The sequence below is a fragment of the Salmo salar genome, chromosome 17 (genome assembly GCF_965601325.2).
Source record: "Salmo salar chromosome 17, fSalSal1, whole genome shotgun sequence".
Lineage (NCBI taxonomy): Eukaryota > Metazoa > Chordata > Actinopteri > Salmoniformes > Salmonidae > Salmo > Salmo salar.
This window is the reverse complement of record NC_138307.1, coordinates 74393004-74409904: the sequence shown is the minus strand read 5'-3', so window position 1 is coordinate 74409904 and position 16901 is coordinate 74393004. Positions and strand designations below refer to the sequence as shown.

The 16901-nt window shown below is 41.8% G+C and overlaps 2 protein-coding genes across 8 annotated transcripts in view; both read left to right on the top strand.

The window, feature by feature from the left end:
• The window catches only part of abcc9 (ATP-binding cassette, sub-family C (CFTR/MRP), member 9), an 81404-nt gene extending 76180 nt beyond the window's left edge, over nt 1–5224 (top strand). For 5 of the 7 annotated variants that reach the window (XM_082964104.1, XM_082964102.1, XM_045700154.2 and 2 more), the window contains one exon: nt 541–5224. In XM_082964104.1, the coding sequence (XP_082820230.1) occupies nt 541–678 (138 nt within the window). In that variant the 3' untranslated portion in view covers nt 679–5224. The remainder of the gene's footprint in view (nt 1–540) is intronic. The other 2 variants (XM_082964103.1, XM_082964109.1) reach the window with 1 other exon arrangement.
• Nucleotides 5225–5679: 455 nt separating this feature from the next.
• LOC106576596 (ATP-sensitive inward rectifier potassium channel 8) lies at nt 5680–12527 on the top strand. Its single transcript, XM_014153840.3, has 3 exons — nt 5680–6311; nt 8452–8658; nt 11262–12527. Exons 1-3 carry the CDS (start codon nt 5962–5964, stop codon nt 11968–11970), a joined length of 1266 nt encoding a protein of 421 aa, XP_014009315.1. The 5' UTR covers nt 5680–5961; the 3' UTR covers nt 11971–12527.
• Nucleotides 12528–16901: the final 4374 nt, after the last annotated feature.

The window sequence follows — 16901 nt, the reverse complement described above, 5'->3', positions numbered from 1 at the left end:
GAGGGGTACTACATCTAATCTGCCTGAGGGTTAAAGAGGGGTACTACATCTAATCTTTCTGGGGGTTAAAGAGGGGTACTACATCTAATCTGTCTGGGGGTTAAGGAGGGGTACTACATCTAATCTGTCTGGGGGTTAAAGAAAGATACTACATCTAATCTGTCTGGGGGTTAAGGAGGCCTACTACAGCTAATCTTAGCAGTTGACTCTTGTGGCTGTGAGATAAGACTAAATGAAAATACATTCAGGTATCTGTTATTTGTTCTCAGCACAGTTTATCTCTCTCTGTCTGGCTACATTACAAATCAAAGCTGCATTGCATCCCTTCCTCTTTTTTTGTGTAATTAAACAATCAATCGAATGTAATGTAATGTAATGTGTGTGTGTGTGTGTGTGCGCGCGCGCGCGTGTGTACATGCGTCTGTGTGTGCGTGCGTCTGTGTGTGCGTGCGTCTGTGTGTGCGTGCGTCTGTGTGTGCGTGCATCTGTGTGTGCGTGCATCTGTGTGTGCGTGCGTCTGTGTGTGTGTTCTTCATGCAGCATCGTGTCCACACCATCCTGGAAGCTGACCTGGTGATCGTGATGAAGCGAGGGAACATCTTAGAGATCGACAAACCAGAGACCCTTCTGGAGAACGAGGACGGCATGTTTGCTTCCTTCGTCAGGGCTGACATGTAGGCTCACACACTGTCAGCCAGCACACCATCAGTCAGTCTATCTATCAATTAATCAGCCTCCTCAGTGTTTCCCACAATGCTTAGGTGGGGCGCAGAGTTCCAGATATTATTACCATTATTGACTGAAGCTCATACTGTAGGTTTTAGACGGGGGAAATGGAGCCAGGCCGGTTGACCACCTCCACTTGGTAATGGTAGGGGAAACACTGCTTCCCAAAGCACCACTGATGGCCTTCTTCTGTTGATTATTGGTAATGTATTAGTTATTGAGTGATTGATTGATTGATTGAATGAGTGACCTATTAACTTGGTCGTGTAAGGATCACAATCGGTCGTATAATATGATTACAATTTTACAAAGCTTTACTTAAATGTTTTACGTTTAAATGATATCTTTTGTTACACTTATTACTAGATGATGTATGTGTATATATATATATATGTATATATTTTACACCATTATTCATAGGTAAGCAATAAGCAGGTATAATGTAGTATTACTACATTGGTACGAACACTGTAGGGTATATCGCTGGAGCATTTTTAGCCCGGTGACCCTTTGTCTGTCTGATTAGATGCGATGCTGACTGAACCATGGGACTGTGGACATTTAGTGGTCACTGACTCCTCTTTGAAAAAGGACAACTTTCACCCAATGGGTGTTCTCTAAAGGACTGAATCTTAATGTGCACGCCTAACTTCAACTTATACAGAACTGGTGTACTGTAAACCATACATTCATGTCAAGATGTATGTGAAAACTTGGAGTTATGCATGTTGGTGTTAAGTTAAGATCCAGACCTAAATGATAAGGGAAGATTCCGCTTTCTTCTGCCTACCATAAGCCAGGCCAGCGTTAGTTTCTACCATACATGGTGCTGGCTGGTGTAATTGGTAAGGAAAGTGGTTTATATTTTCAGTATTAAACCTGGTTTCTGGGGAGCTGTGCCACTGTCCCACTGTAGTACCTGAATATTTATAGTTATTTTGCATATCGAACAATGAGAATTTTATATTGACTTCTTTGTATTGTATTATAGCCTGAATGCCAAACTGATTGTTGTAAGGTACACTTTGAAGAATTTCAGTATCTGTTTTTACCACCATACTGCTGTGTTGTTTTGTTTGTCAGTGTAAAGCGGTTTCTCATCTCAAGAAATTCATTTTTAATTAATTCTTCATTCTTATTCAATCCCAAACTCATGACCCAGAATTCCTGCACTACTTTCCTTACACACGTGTGGGATGTTTTCCCACTCATGTTTTCAACTCAAGACGCCCTCTCTATAATCTATGAATGGGTAGGCGTCTTCTAGCCTGGTTGAACAAGCCTGAACCATTGTTTCGTTTAGCTTGGATTCCAGGCTAGGTGTCTCCCCTCAACCTCCCTACTCTCCATTGTATACATTATAAGTGAGTAGCAGCTAAGTATATTTAATGTAGCTTCTGCTGTGGCGGGGGTCCATGTAAAGGCCAAAGGTCAACAACATGGCCCCTATAGTGTGGCTGCTATCCTTCACCAGAGTTGTCTTTTTATGGGCAAGCAGCACTTTGGAGTCAGTCAGTCTGTCAGAAAGTGTGGAGACACAACACTCACCCCTCTCTAGAACGATGACATCATAAGAGCAGAATACCTATAGATATAGAGCACTGTTAAACAGTTGAAGTCAGAAGTTTACATACACCTTAGCCAAATACATTTAAACTCAGTTTTCACAATTCCTGACATTTAATCCTAGTAAAAATTCCCTGTTTTAGGTCAGTTAGGATCACCACTTTATTTTAAGAATGTGAAATGTCAGAATAATAGTAGAGAGAATTATTTATTTCAGCTTTTATTTCTTTCATCACATTCCTAGTGGGTCAGAAGTTTACATACACTCAATTAGTATTTGGTAGCATTGCCTTTAAATTGTTTAACTTGGGTCAAACGTTTCAGATAGCCTTCCACAAGCTTCCCACAATAAGTTGGGTGAATTTTGGCCCATTCCTCCTGACAGAGCTGGTGTAACTGAGTCAGGTTTGTACGCCTCCTTGCTCGCACACGCTTTTTCAGTTCTGCCCACAAATGTTCTATGGGATTGAGGTCAGGGCTTTGTGATGGCCACTCCAATACCTTGACTTTGTTGTCCTTAAGCCATTTTGACAGAACTTTGGAAGTATGCTTGGGGTCATTGTCCATTTGGAAGACCCATTTGCGACCAAGCTTTAACTTCCTGACTGATGTCTTGAGATGTTGCTTCAATATATCCACATCATTTTCCATCCTCATGATGCCATCTATTTTGTGACGTGCACCAGTCCCTTCTGCAGCAAAGCACCCCACAACATGATGTTGCCACCCCCGTGCTTCACAGTTGGGATGGTGTTCTTCGGGTTGCAAGCCTCCCCCTTTTTCCTCCAAACATAACGATGGTCATTATGGCCAAACAGTTCTATTTTTGTTTCATCAGACCAGAGGACATTTCTCCAAAAAGTACAATCTTTGTCCCCATGTACAGTTGCAAACCGTTGTCTGGCTTTTTTATGGCTGTTTGGAGCAGTGGCCTTTTCTTTTCTGAGCGGCCTTTCAGGTTATGTCGATACAGGACTCGTTTTACTGTGGATATAGATACTTTTGTACCTGTTTCCTCCAGCATCTTCACAAGGTCCTTTGCTGTTGTTCTGGGATTGATTTGCACTTTTCGCACCAAATTACGTTCATCTCTAGGAGACCGAATACGTCTCCTTCCTGAGCGGTATGACGGCAGCGTGGTCCCATGGTGTTTATACTTGCATACTATTGTTTGTACAGATGAACGTGGTACCTTCAGGCATTTGGAAATTGCTCCCAAGGATGAACCAGACTTGTGTAGGTCTACAATTATTTTTCTGAGGTCTTGGCTGATTTCTTTTGATTTTCCCATGATGTCAAGCAAAGAGGCACTGAGTTTGAAGGTAGGCCTTGAAATACTTCCACAGGTACACCTCCAATTGATTCAAATGATGTCAATTAGCCTTTCAGAAGCTTCTAAAGCCATGACATAATTTTCTGGAATTTTCCAAGTTGTTTAAAGGCACAGTCAACTTAGTGTATGTAAACTTCTGACCCACTGGAAATGTGATACAGTGAATTGTAAGTGAAATAATCTGTCTGTAAACAATTGTTGAAAAAATTACTTTTATCATGCATGAAGTAGATGTCCTAACCGACTTACCAAAACTATAGTTTGTTAACAAGAAATGTGTGGAGTGGTTGAAAAACGAGTTTTAATGACTCCAACCTAAGTGTATGTAAACTTCTGACTTCAACTGTATAGTCTAGGAGAATGACATTGGAGATGAGTGGTAAGCTATTGTCCCTGTGATGAATTTGAAGGCAAGGCTGTGGTGTGTAAGGCTATCTGACTGTCTGTTAATCCTACACTTCTAAAAAAACGGTTCCAGAAGGGTTCTTTGGCTGTTCCCATAGGAGAACCCTTTTGGTTCCAGGTAGAACCCTTTTGGATTTCATGTAGAAGCCTCTGTGGAAAGGGTTCTACATGGAACCCAAAACTGTTCTACCTGGAACCAAATAGGTTCTACCTGGAACCAAAAATGGTTCTTGAAAGGGTTCTTCGGGGGCCGATTTTGTCTTGAGCGGATGGTCGGGGGGCCGGAACATAATTACTAATAATTTGTAGACTGCAAATTGACCGCTAGAAGCCCAAACATATAATGTTTAACTAAAACATAATAATTTTCAACCTTGCTTACATTTGTATACGATCACATTATGTCTCTATTACGGTATGTGTAATAGAGGGGAGTAGATGGGAATAGATTTCTTAAATTAAAATCACTTGGAGCTGATTTCCTGTTGGAGCTGATTTCCTGGGGGGGGGGGAATCCTGTTCTATGGGGACAGCCGAAAAAAACTTTTTAGGTTCTAGATATAAACACACAGCAGCGTTGCAGTTCTTGATACACTCAAACTGGTGCGCCTGGCACCTACTATCATACCCCGTTCAAAGGCACTTAAATATTCTGTCTTGTCCATTCACCCTCTGAATGGCACACACACACACACACAATCCATGTCAATTGTCTCAAGGCTTACAAATCCTTATTTTACCGGGTCTCCTCCCCTTCATCTACACTGATTGACGTGGATTTAACAAGTGACATAAATAAGCAATTATAGCTTTCACCTGGATTCACCTGGTCAGTCTATGTCATGGAAAGAGCAGGTGTTCTTAATGTTTTGTACACTCTACTTATAGATCTATAGTAATTCAGACTGCAGATATCCTTGATCCATATCACAGAGATTATATCATCTTCTCTGCTTTTACTATTTATATTTTCAATGTGCACAGATATATATGTTCAAATATTATCAATAATAATCAATATAATTCCGAGACTGCAGGTTGTCTTTTTCCATTTTATTGTGGGCTTGTGTCTGTCTTATATGTACATTGTGTATAATTAACAGATGTTTTAAATATAGACACATTTGATCGTTACACTGTGTGCCTACCTTTTTTACACTTCAACTGATAATAAAAATGTGCTTTGAGTTGAAAGTGCTTTTTGAGTTTAAAACGCTCACACACACACACACACACACACACACACACACACACTACACCTCCTCGCTTACTAAATGGCGCCATCTCTTGGTCATCAATGGGAAGCGGACCTATCCTAATAATTAATCCCTATAATAATGTAATAACACAGCAATAATTAGCTAACTGTTGGAAAACAAGTCATTTTTCTATCACACTTGCCTGGTTTAAAAATAAAACATCAATGATATTTTAATTTGGACCCAGTAATGGGATGGTTTTAACCATTACCTCAAATACCGGTGTTGATGAATTAACTAAACATAATTTCCAACGGGTACACATATATTGTTTTGCTTTTAAATCAATAAAACAAAAACACAATACAGAAGTAATTACTGGGGTTTCCTCTTTGTTGAACAAAGCCAGCAGTGCGTTGCATCCCGCCCATAGAGTGGAGCAGCTACGTCAAGAGAATTTGGGATGCGCCCTGGGTCTGTGACTGCCTGGAAACTCACCCGTCAGTACAACTTTTTGGAAGTGGCGCTGGAGCTCCTCGAACAGCTACCAACCTTTATGTGATAGAAGTTAATTGAAATCAAGTCGATGAAAAACTTAGTAAAATAATCCGAATTTATACAACTTTAAATCATGTTTTACGCAAGCTGACAGGAGAATTACGCACGACTAAAAAAACACTTCGGTTTACTGAAACCATCCGACTCTTTTCCTCTATTGCAAATGCAGTAAGGATGTTGGCGAGAAAAAGCATCATCCCGGAGGAGTTCTCCCTACCTGGGCTTGCTTCGAGGATCCACCGCAAACCAGTGTTCAGGGACCGGGTGAACAAAGCCCGCTTCATCGCCAAGAGCGGATCCTGCAACTTGGCGCACAAGAACATCCGAGAACAGGGAAGATTCTTGCAAGACGTCTTCACCACTCTGGTGGACCTGAAATGGCGCTTCACCCTGGTCATCTTCACCATGACTTTTCTGTGCAGTTGGCTCCTCTTCGCCATGTGCTGGTGGCTCGTGGCCTTTGCCCATGGAGACCTTGTACCCAACCGCACGTCTGGCATTGAGCAGTGCGTCACCAACGTCAAGTGAGTAGTATAGTATAGGCTCTATACATATTTTGAACTGTTGATGTTTGGAGATTTAACTTGTATATATTTCTGTATTTCTGCATTTTGTGTGTAAACTTGTGTATTTTAAGGGCGGTTATAAATGATATGGATTTATTGGGGACTTTTAGTGAAATGATTACATATACTCAGTTCTATAATAACTTTGCTATTTTTTGTGATTACACTGTTACAGTTATATGATAGAGCTCCTTGCCATAGAAAAAAGGATTTCCCTTCAAATTATAAGGAACTTAAAGGGATACTTTGGGATTTTGGCAATGAAGCCCTTTATCTACTTCCCCAGAGTCAGATGAACTCATGGAAACCATGTTTATGTCTCTGCATCCAGTATGAAAGAAGTTGGAGGTACTGTAGTTTCGTGAGCAAATGCTAACTATCATTAGTGCAATGACTGGAAGTCTGTGGTATTATTGTTTTATTCCTATGTTTGTAAACAAAGTCAATGTAAACAAACACTATAAAGCCTCAAAACGTGGAAGTAAAGTATGTAGCCTTACATGAGCGTTGGCATGTGTGAGCAGGAAGTGTGAGGCAGCTTGATGTACAAGTACAGGATGCTAGTCTATCACAAGGCCTTACCCCCAATCTCCCTAATGCTGAGTTCTAAGCAGAGACACATCAGGTCCCATTTTTACAGTATTTGGTATCGAGCTCCCAACCTTCCAATCTCAGGGTGGACACTCTAACCACAAGGTCACTGAGACACGGTTTAAACTACAATTTTGATATCATGGATGGCCAGTCCTTGCCTCCATAGCTCTGTCTATGAATTTGAGAGTGGTTATATTTCTGAGGCCCCATACCTCAGCTTTTTACCCAAACAGGGGAGTGTAGCATGCTTTGTTATTGTTTCAACTGCTGATTGGCCATTTACATACATATTGCTCTCATTATTTAGTCCTCTGAGATCAGTCGTTGTAGGGGGACGCAGATGAGGACAGGAAGCCATAGGAAACCACACTGCCTGTCCAGTAGCTTCCTGCTCCTCTGACCCCTGTGACCTCTCTACCCTCACCACAGATGTAAGATCAGGTCTCTATCCTCACCGCAGATGTAGGATCAGGTCTCTAAACTGCTATTACAGATGTAGGATCAGGTCTCTACACCGCTATTACAGATGTAGGATCAGGTCTCTAAACTGCTATTACAGATGTAGGATCAGGTCTCTACACCGCTATTACAGATGTAAGATCAGGTCTCTAAACTGCTATTACAGATGTAGGATCAGGTCTCTACACCGCTATTACAGATGTAGGATCAGGTCTCTACACCGCTATTACAGATGTAGGATCAGGTCTCTACCCTCACCACAGATGTAGGATCAGGTCTCTACACCGCTATTACAGATGTAGGATCAGGTCTCTACACCGCTATTACAGATGTAGGATCAGGTCTCTACACCGCTATTACAGATGTAGGATCAGGTCTCTACCCTCACCACAGATGTAGGATCAGGTCTCTACATTGCTATTACAGATGTAGGATCAGGTCTCTAAACCGCTATTACAGATGTAGGATCAGGTCTCTACACCGCTATTACAGATGTAAGATCAGGTCTCTAAACTGCTATTACAGATGTAGGATCAGGTCTCTACACCGCTATTACAGATGTAGGATCAAGTCTCTACACCGCTATTACAGATGTAGGATCAGGTCTCTACCCTCACCACAGATGTAGGATCAGGTCTCTACACCGCTATTACAGATGTAGGATCAGGTCTCTACACCGCTATTACAGATGTAGGATCAGGTCTCTACACCGCTATTACAGATGTAGGATCAGGTCTCTACCCTCACCACAGATGTAGGATCAGGTCTCTACATTGCTATTACAGATGTGGGATCAGGTCTCTACACCGCTATTACAGATGTAGGATCAGGTCTCTACACCGCTATTACAGATGTAGGATCAGGTCTCTACACCGCTATTACAGATGTAGGATCAGGTCTCTACATCGCTATTACAGATGTAGGATCAGATGTCTACAACAAACATCTGACCCTTGACCAATATTTACGTCCAACGTCTCCCTCCTCTTTAACTCTCATGTCCTCTGACCCCTGACCTTTGACCCTCTCTCTCTCTGCCCTGCAGGTCATTCACCTCAGCCTTCCTGTTCTCCATCGAGGTCCAGGTGACCATCGGCTTTGGCCACCGTATGATCACAGAGCAGTGCCCCACGGCCATCGCCGTCCTCATCTTCCAGAACATCGCTGGCCTCATCATCAACGCCATTATGCTGGGGTGCATCTTCATGAAGACAGCCCAGTCGCACCGCCGCGCCGAGACGCTCATCTTCAGGTAGGATGGTAGCCTACAGGTCAGATTAGGTTGGAGAGGTGGGCCAGCAACAGTGTAGGCTGAAGGTGCCCCTAGATGCTGATCTTGGGTCAGTTTAGCATTTACCCCACTAATGGTAAAGGTTAGGATTGGGGGAGCAGAAGCTGATCCTAGATCTGTACCTAGGGAAAACTTCACCCTGGAGAGGTAGAGGATAAAGAGAGGCGGGCCAGCATCTGAAGGGTTGCCGCTTCGAATCCGAAGGCCCAACTGGAAAAATCTGGTGCATGGTAGGGCTGCACAATTAATCGAATTCACATCGAAATCGCAATATCCATATCGCAAGAGAGCCGTATTTCATGCAATATATGAGATGCCACTAAACCGTGTGTAAAGTCCGTTTTTATAGTTTACTTTGTTTGTAGTCTCTCCCTCTCCTCTTGTGGCTGTTTCCCACACACACTTAGCCCCACCCCTTGTCAATCACGCAGAGCAGTTCCTCCTCCACGCTGTTTGATTCTCTATAAGGTTGCATGCTAGATTAGATTGTTAGATTATTTGCTCATATCATGCAGCCCTAGTATATCCATATCATACAGCCCTAGTATATCCATATCATGCAGCCCTAGTATATCCATATCATGCAGCCCTAGTATATCCATATCATACAGCCCTAGTATATCCATATCATACAGCCCTAGTATATCCATATCATACAGCCCTAGTATATCCATATCATACAGCCCTAGTATATCCATATCATGCAGCCCTAGTATATCCATATCATACAGCCCTAGTATATCCATATCAAACAGCCATAGTATATCCATATCATGCAGCCATAGTATATCCATATCATGCAGCCCTAGTATATCCATATCATACAGCCCTAGTATATCCATATCATGCAGCCCTAGTATATCCATATCATGCAGCCCTAGTATATCCATATCATGCAGCCCTAGTATATCCATATCATGCAGCCCTAGTATATCCATATCATGCAGCCCTAGTATATCCATATCATACAGCCCTAGTATATCCATATCATACAGCCCTAGTATATCCATATCATACAGCCCTAGTATATCCATATCATACAGCCCTAGTATATCCATATCATACAGCCCTAGTATATCCATATCAAACAGCCCTAGTATATCCATATCATGCAGCCATAGTATATCCATATCATGCAGCCCTAGTATATCCATATCATACAGCCCTAGTATATCCATATCATACAGCCCTAGTATATCCATATCATGCAGCCCTAGTATATCCATATCATGCAGCCATAGTATATCCATATCATACAGCCCTAGTATATCCATATCATACAGCCCTAGTATATCCATATCATACAGCCCTAGTATATCCATATCATGCAGCCCTAGTATATCCATATCATGCAGCCCTAGTATATCCATATCATGCAGCCCTAGTATATCCATATCATACAGCCCTAGTATATCCATATCATACAGCCCCAGTATATCCATATCATACAGCCCTAGTATATCCATATCATGCAGCCCTAGTATATCCATATCATGCAGCCATAGTATATCCATATCAAACAGCCCTAGTATAGCCATATTATACAGCCCTAGTATAGCCATATTATACAGCCCTACTATATCCATATCATGCAGCCATAGAATAGCCATATCATACATATCATACAACCCTAGTATATCCATATCATACAGCCCTAGTATATCCATATCATGCAGCCCTAGTATATCCATATCATGCAGCCCTAGTATATCCATATCATACAGCCCTAGTATATCCATATCATACAGCCCTAGTATATCCATATCATGCAGCCCTAGTATATCCATATCATGCAGCCCTAGTATATCCATATCATGCAGCCATAGTATATCCATATCAAACAGCCCTAGTATATCCATATCATGCAGCCATAGTATAGCCATATCAAACAGCCCTAGTATATCCATATCATGCAGCCATAGTATAGCCATATCATACAGCCAGTGTATATCCATATCATACAGCCCTAGTATATCCATATCATGCAGCCATAGTATATCCATATCATGCAGCCCTAGTATATCCATATCATACAGCCCTAGTATATCCATATCATACAGCCCTAGTATATCCATATCATGCAGCCATAGTAAATCCATATCAAACAGACCTAGTATATCCATATCATACAGCCCTAGTATATCCATATCATACAGCCATAGTATAGCCATATCATACAGCCCTAGTATATCCATATCATGCAGCCCTAGTATATCCATATCATGCAGCCATGGTATATCCATATCATACAGCCCTAGTATATCCATATCATTCCACCCTAGTATATCCATATCATGCAGCCCTAGTATATCCATATCATTATCCTAGATACTGAAAAAGAGTTGTAAAGTTTGTGTCTCTATGCCCCAGATCCAGAGAGCGGATTTTGAATGGTCAAAGTTTGAGGGTTTTGTACACATGCCATCTCCTGCTGTTGTGCCCTTGAGCAAGCCCTCAAATCTGATCCAGGGGGTACACTCTGGCTGATAAATCTGTAAAGAAAATGTGATCGGTAAAGAAAATGGAAAATAAAGTTATATTTTCTTGTCATATCTTATTTTCAGCCGCAACGCTGTCATCGCCGTGCGCAACAATCGCCTCTGCTTCATGACCCGTGTGGGCGACCTCCGCAAGTCCATGATCATTGGCGCTGCTGTCCGCCTCCAAGTGGTACGCAAGACCACCACCCCCGAAGGAGAGGTCATCCCTATCCACCAGATCGACGTGCAGACGGAGAGCGCCGCGGCGAGTAACTCCATCTTCCTCTTGGCGCCACTCATTATCTGCCATACCATCAATAAGGAGAGTCCGCTGTACGACCTGTCGGCCATGGAGCTGCAGTGCAGCGACCTGGAGGTGATTGTGATCTTGGAGGGCGTGGTGGAGACCACGGGCATCACCACCCAGGCCCGGACCTCCTACGTCACCGAGGAGATCCAGTGGGGTCACCGCTTCGTGCCCATCGTGACCGAGGAGGATGGGGTGTACTCGGTGGACTACTCCAAGTTCGGGAACACGGTCAAGGTGGCGACGCCGAGGTGTTCGGCCCGCGAGCTGGACGAGAAGCCCTCCATACTCATCCAGACGCTGCAGAAGAGCGAGCTGAGCCACCAGAACTCACTGAGGAAGAGGAACTCAATGAGGCGGAACAACTCCATGAGGAACGGCGGCGGGAGCTCCGGCACCATGCGGAGGAATAACTCGGCCCTCACCGTGCCCAAAGTGCAGTTCCTCACCCCTGAGGCGGTGGGCCAGAACCTGGCCGTCACATGACACGAGGCCTGGCTCCCATTGGCTGTCCTGCTCTTCCTGGGTGGGACCTCCCATGTTTATCCTCTGGCTCAGTTAGAGCTGACTCTGGTCCTGTTCCCCACACTCTGCCACATATACAGTAGTCAATGCTATACCTGACACACACAATGCCCTGTTATAATTACTATTGTGAGGATGGATTTAACCTGTTTTAGTTACTGATTAGTGTCTCATTTTCAGTCTGGTTCTTTCCAAGTGCCTTTGCCTTTGTCTGGTTCTAAGCTGTAATAGGCATCCACAAGTTGTACTTTATGATGTAAATGCCTTTACACATGTAATAACTCTTTATATTGCTTTGTACTGAATTCTGTACTCATCACTAAATCCATGTGATTATTTAATTTGCTCTTTAAGCTTACCGTGACCAAAGAACATATTATTACAGATGATAATGACCAACTCTTGCCTAATAGTAGAAGAAAAGTATGTTTTGATATCAGCTGCAACATGTATTACACACCAACCTTGTGCCTCATTCTTATCAAAACCTTTAATAAAGCATTTGCGTCAGTACTGTATGAACATTGTACTGTTTCTGGAAACTGTCACAGTAAATAGAGCCCCTATAAAACTGATTGTTTTGGCTTCGATTGGAACATTTTCCCCTCAAATTGCATCTAAATTATTCGACAAATGTGTATTTTCACTGTGATGATTCAATAGCACTTAGAAATCAAAGTGTGGGAAATCTGTATACATGTATTCTGTTCACAAGCAATTGGCCTCTTGATGAAATATAAAAAAAGTGACAATCAAGTTATCAAAGAATAATTTGTTTCACAGGTTAAATATTTTAAAAAAGATACGTGTAGCTGTTTTTTTGGTTGCGTCATCGCATTATCAATCGAGCGGTCGTCAATTGTTACCACAGCCATAAAGTCATAAACCCTGCCTTTCTACAATTTCGCTTCTTAAATGCTGATTTTATAACTAACCTTATGCCTTGCCTTAAATTAGGTTCATTAAATTAAGCTCATTTTTGCTTTAAGGAATTTTTACGATATAGCCAATTTTGACTTTGTGACTGTGGTAACTAGTGGAAACACAATCGGTCGAGCACGTACAACAAAGTTGTGACTTGTTGCAGACAGGTTTAGAAACTGATGTACAGAACTCCATGCTTGTTGTGGGTGGAGACAAAGATGTTGGAGCAGAAATAATTAGGGAGTAGGATATCTCGCTTTCTTTACTGTCTATGGGGGACATTCTACAACAACACTTGACTTTGCAGTGATTGGAGTGATGCATGCTAAATATGCAATGTTTGGTATACATATAAAACCTGCAATATATCATAATTTAAAACGTGAATTGAGAAGCCCCATCCGATTCCAGGTGAGTATTGCGCAAAAATATATAAAAAATGCTTTATTCAGTTTCGTAACATCAGCTAGCTAGTGTTAGCTAGCCAGACAGCGACTAGAAGAGTGCACGCCAAAATGAAGTAGGCCGAAGCCTAGAGAAAAATCTGGAAACCCGACATTGAATTCTGGGTCTGGCAGAAATGTAAGACGTAGAGGTAACTTTTCTGATTCAAACACTAATTTCTGGTTTCCAGGCAAGCCCTAAGGCAATAAAGGCTACACCTGAGGGCTGCAAGAATAATGTGTAACGTGTTCAACGGAATTACTTTATTTTAAAGATGCACTATGTAAGCTGAACAAAAATATAAATGCAACATGCAACAATATCAAAGATTTTACTGAGTTACAGTTCATCTAAGGAAATCAGTCAATGAAAATAAATTCATTCGGCCCTATTCTATGGATTTCATATGACTGGGAATACAGATATGCATCTGTTGGGATGTAGGGATGTGGATCAGTCAGTATCTGGTGTGACCACTATTTGCTCATGCAGCGCAACACATCTCCTTCGCATAGAGTTGATCAGGCTGTTGATTGTGGTCTGTGGAATGTTGTCCCGCCGTGTGAAGTTGCTTGATATTGACGGGAACTGTAATCGATGTGTGCGCTGTCGTACACATCGACCCAGAGCATTCCAAACATGCTCAATGGGTGACATGTCTGGTGAGTATGCAGGCCATGGAAGAACTGGGACATTTTCAGCTTCCAGGAATTGTGTACAGATCCTTGCGACATGGGGCCGTGCATTATCAGGCTGAAACTTGAGGTGATGGCGGCGGATAAATGGTACGGCAATGGGCCGCAGGATCTCATCACGGTGTCTCTGTGTATTTAAATTGCCATCAATAAAATGCAGTTTCTCGACCGTGTAAATTGGGGCCATGTCTTTGCAGATGTAAGTTGTAACGGCACCTGTTATCTCCTTCCATCTTCGTGATTCTTTGCCATATGGTGTGGCGCGGACAAAAGCCACTTGCAACGTCTGAGTCGGGGGTTTGTTTTGAGCACTCGACTGTACTTTTTGGGGTCTGATCCGTAGACTCTCTCCGTACTGTTTCACATGACTGTTGCGTAGGTGGTAAAATAGGTTAGTGGTGTTTGAGCCTGTTGTTGGGACCGGCCTGCGGCATATTTTGCAGAGGACGGTTTTCTGGTCCGTGTCAGACTTTTCATACCCAAACCACATCCATGTGACAGAAGTAGCCCCTCTTTTAGGTACGAGCTCCTTGTCTCCGTGCTCTGGGTCACGTTCACTCTCCTCCATGTTTGTTTGTGTTGCAAATTTCGCAAAGCGTTGTCCAATTGACAAAATATTGGCGTAAAGAGTGATTTGCGACACAACGAAATAAACGATAGAGCATAACATGAAACGATAGACGTTTTTCTATCGTCACACAATATATATATCGTCATATCGCCCAGCCCTATTTGCAACTACAGTTGAAGTGTTTTCTATTTACCTTTTTAGATTTTATACATTAATATTTTATATTTTGTTACATGCTTAATTGAACATTTGCACAAAGGTTCTAAACAAAAGGAGAAATAATCAAATATGAGTCAGTACATTTTATTTGTTGAGTATAATTTAAAATGTAATAAGAAATAGGCCTTTACATGTGGTCATTTTATATAAACTATTTATTAACTGAATTTACAGAAAATGTGCTATATCGGGATATGTATCGTTATCTGGATATGAAATTACCTATATCGGGATATGAGATTTTGGCCAACTTTACATGTTGCGTTCATATTTTTGTTCAGTATAGAAATTGCTCTGCCATTTCCTGGTTGCCAAAATTCTACTAGTTTGCCTAATTTCAGTTTATGTGACAAAACAAGCAAGTATAGTGTAGAAAATCATTTTACCATCTAAACCGCTGTGAAATATATTTTCCATAACCCAAAATATTGTATTTTCAGCTGTTTGAAGCTGCTGTACAAAACAAAGTAAAAGACGGCAAACGAAACGTAGGCACGCGTAGCATAGAAATAGTGCACATAGAACAGATCTACCCCTTCTTAGACTTGCTTTCAATGATATATCTATAACTCACATTTCTATCTGAATTTGGTTGGGTCACCCAAAAAGTTACATATTGCAGCTTTAATGCATTTATCTTTATTAACTAACATGTTTTCTTACCTATGCTGCTAAATAGCTAGCTAGCTAGGTTTGTATGCCAATTTGAGGTTTAAGTTAGCCTAGCTAGCTAACTAGTAAAGATGGGACCCTGAAGACTATTCCCAAGTTATCTCAACAAAATAATAGGCAGAGAAAACCCTTGGTAGCTATTAGTACTACACTTTACATGGTTCTTAATGAATTATCTTCATATACAACAGTGTCCTTGTGTCTTTACCACCAAATGCCAACTGTATTAGACTGTAGTTATTTCTCTCAACCAGCTCACAGTCTCACTGTCAGAATTAGACGTCCATGTTTCTACAACGTCACATTTCTAAGTTGTTCCAAACGTCACATTTCAAAGTGTTTAAGGTTAAGTTTAGGCATTAACTCCAAATTCTTAAGCTTAGACATGAACTCTGAATGGTTAAAGTTTGGAATAGGCTTAAAACAAAAATATAAAAAAAACAATTTACAACCTTTGGAATCAGAGAAAGATGCTTAAGCCCCTCTGCCATCCCCGCCCACAACGCCCTAGCAACGCCCTAGCAAAACTAAAACCCACGTGAAGGTAACAGTGCTCACTGTTGCCCCTAGTGGCCAGGTACCACGTCATCTCCCGACAACAGACATGGATGGACGGTTGAACTGGCAGATTTTACAACAGTGGGCCTACTGCCTAATGAACATTCAAGGCAAATGCCTCCATCTGGTGGTGCAAAGTGAAACATCTCCCTGGTCCATACAGTTCCCCGGTCCAGATATTGGTAAGTGTAGTAAGACTGTGTAGAAATGTAAAATATTCCAATGGAATAATAGCACCAATCTCTGACTGCAAATATTCAAAAGTTGGAATATTGCCATCGTACTGTTGCCATCGTACTGATATCTGATATTGCCATCGTACAATTCTCTACGACTGTTCTAAACATGTCCACACCTTGTTAGGATCCGTCCGGACGGGAAACTGCCTGCAGATCAGATCAGTGCAATCCAACATTTACATAACAATTGGTTAGTTCTATCCGCAATCCTTGGGACGTCCCTACCTTAAACGTCTAACCCTAACATTAACCCCATTCGCTTACCGTAACCCGTTTAAATTTCAACTTTAATGGGGCAGGGACGTTCTAAGGATCTGAAAAGCACGACCCCATGAGAATGGTTTGTTTCACATCCCATCATGCCTTGCGGTGTGATATAGCTACATTTTTATTTTTAAAATACAAACTATGCACACCTCGGTTTATCGAAACGTTTTGAACACATTTCAATCATAATATATTACTATAGCACACAAATTAGCACCACAATGTACCGTGACGTTATTATGAACCGTCTCCGTGAATTGTATCTTCTGTGGTAGCTACCTTGCCTTTTTCAAGTTTTGAATC

Bases quoted from the DNA above. Each gene is read 5' to 3' on its own strand.
- LOC106576596 (XM_014153840.3), top strand. From the start codon at position 5,962: ATGTTGGCGAGAAAAAGCATCATCCCGGAGGAGTTCTCCCTACCTGGG. The intron at 6,312-8,451 runs GTGAGTAGTATA...TCTGCCCTGCAG, and splicing joins CAGTGCGTCACCAACGTCAA to GTCATTCACCTCAGCCTTCC. The intron at 8,659-11,261 runs GTAGGATGGTAG...TCTTATTTTCAG, and splicing joins GCCGAGACGCTCATCTTCAG to CCGCAACGCTGTCATCGCCG.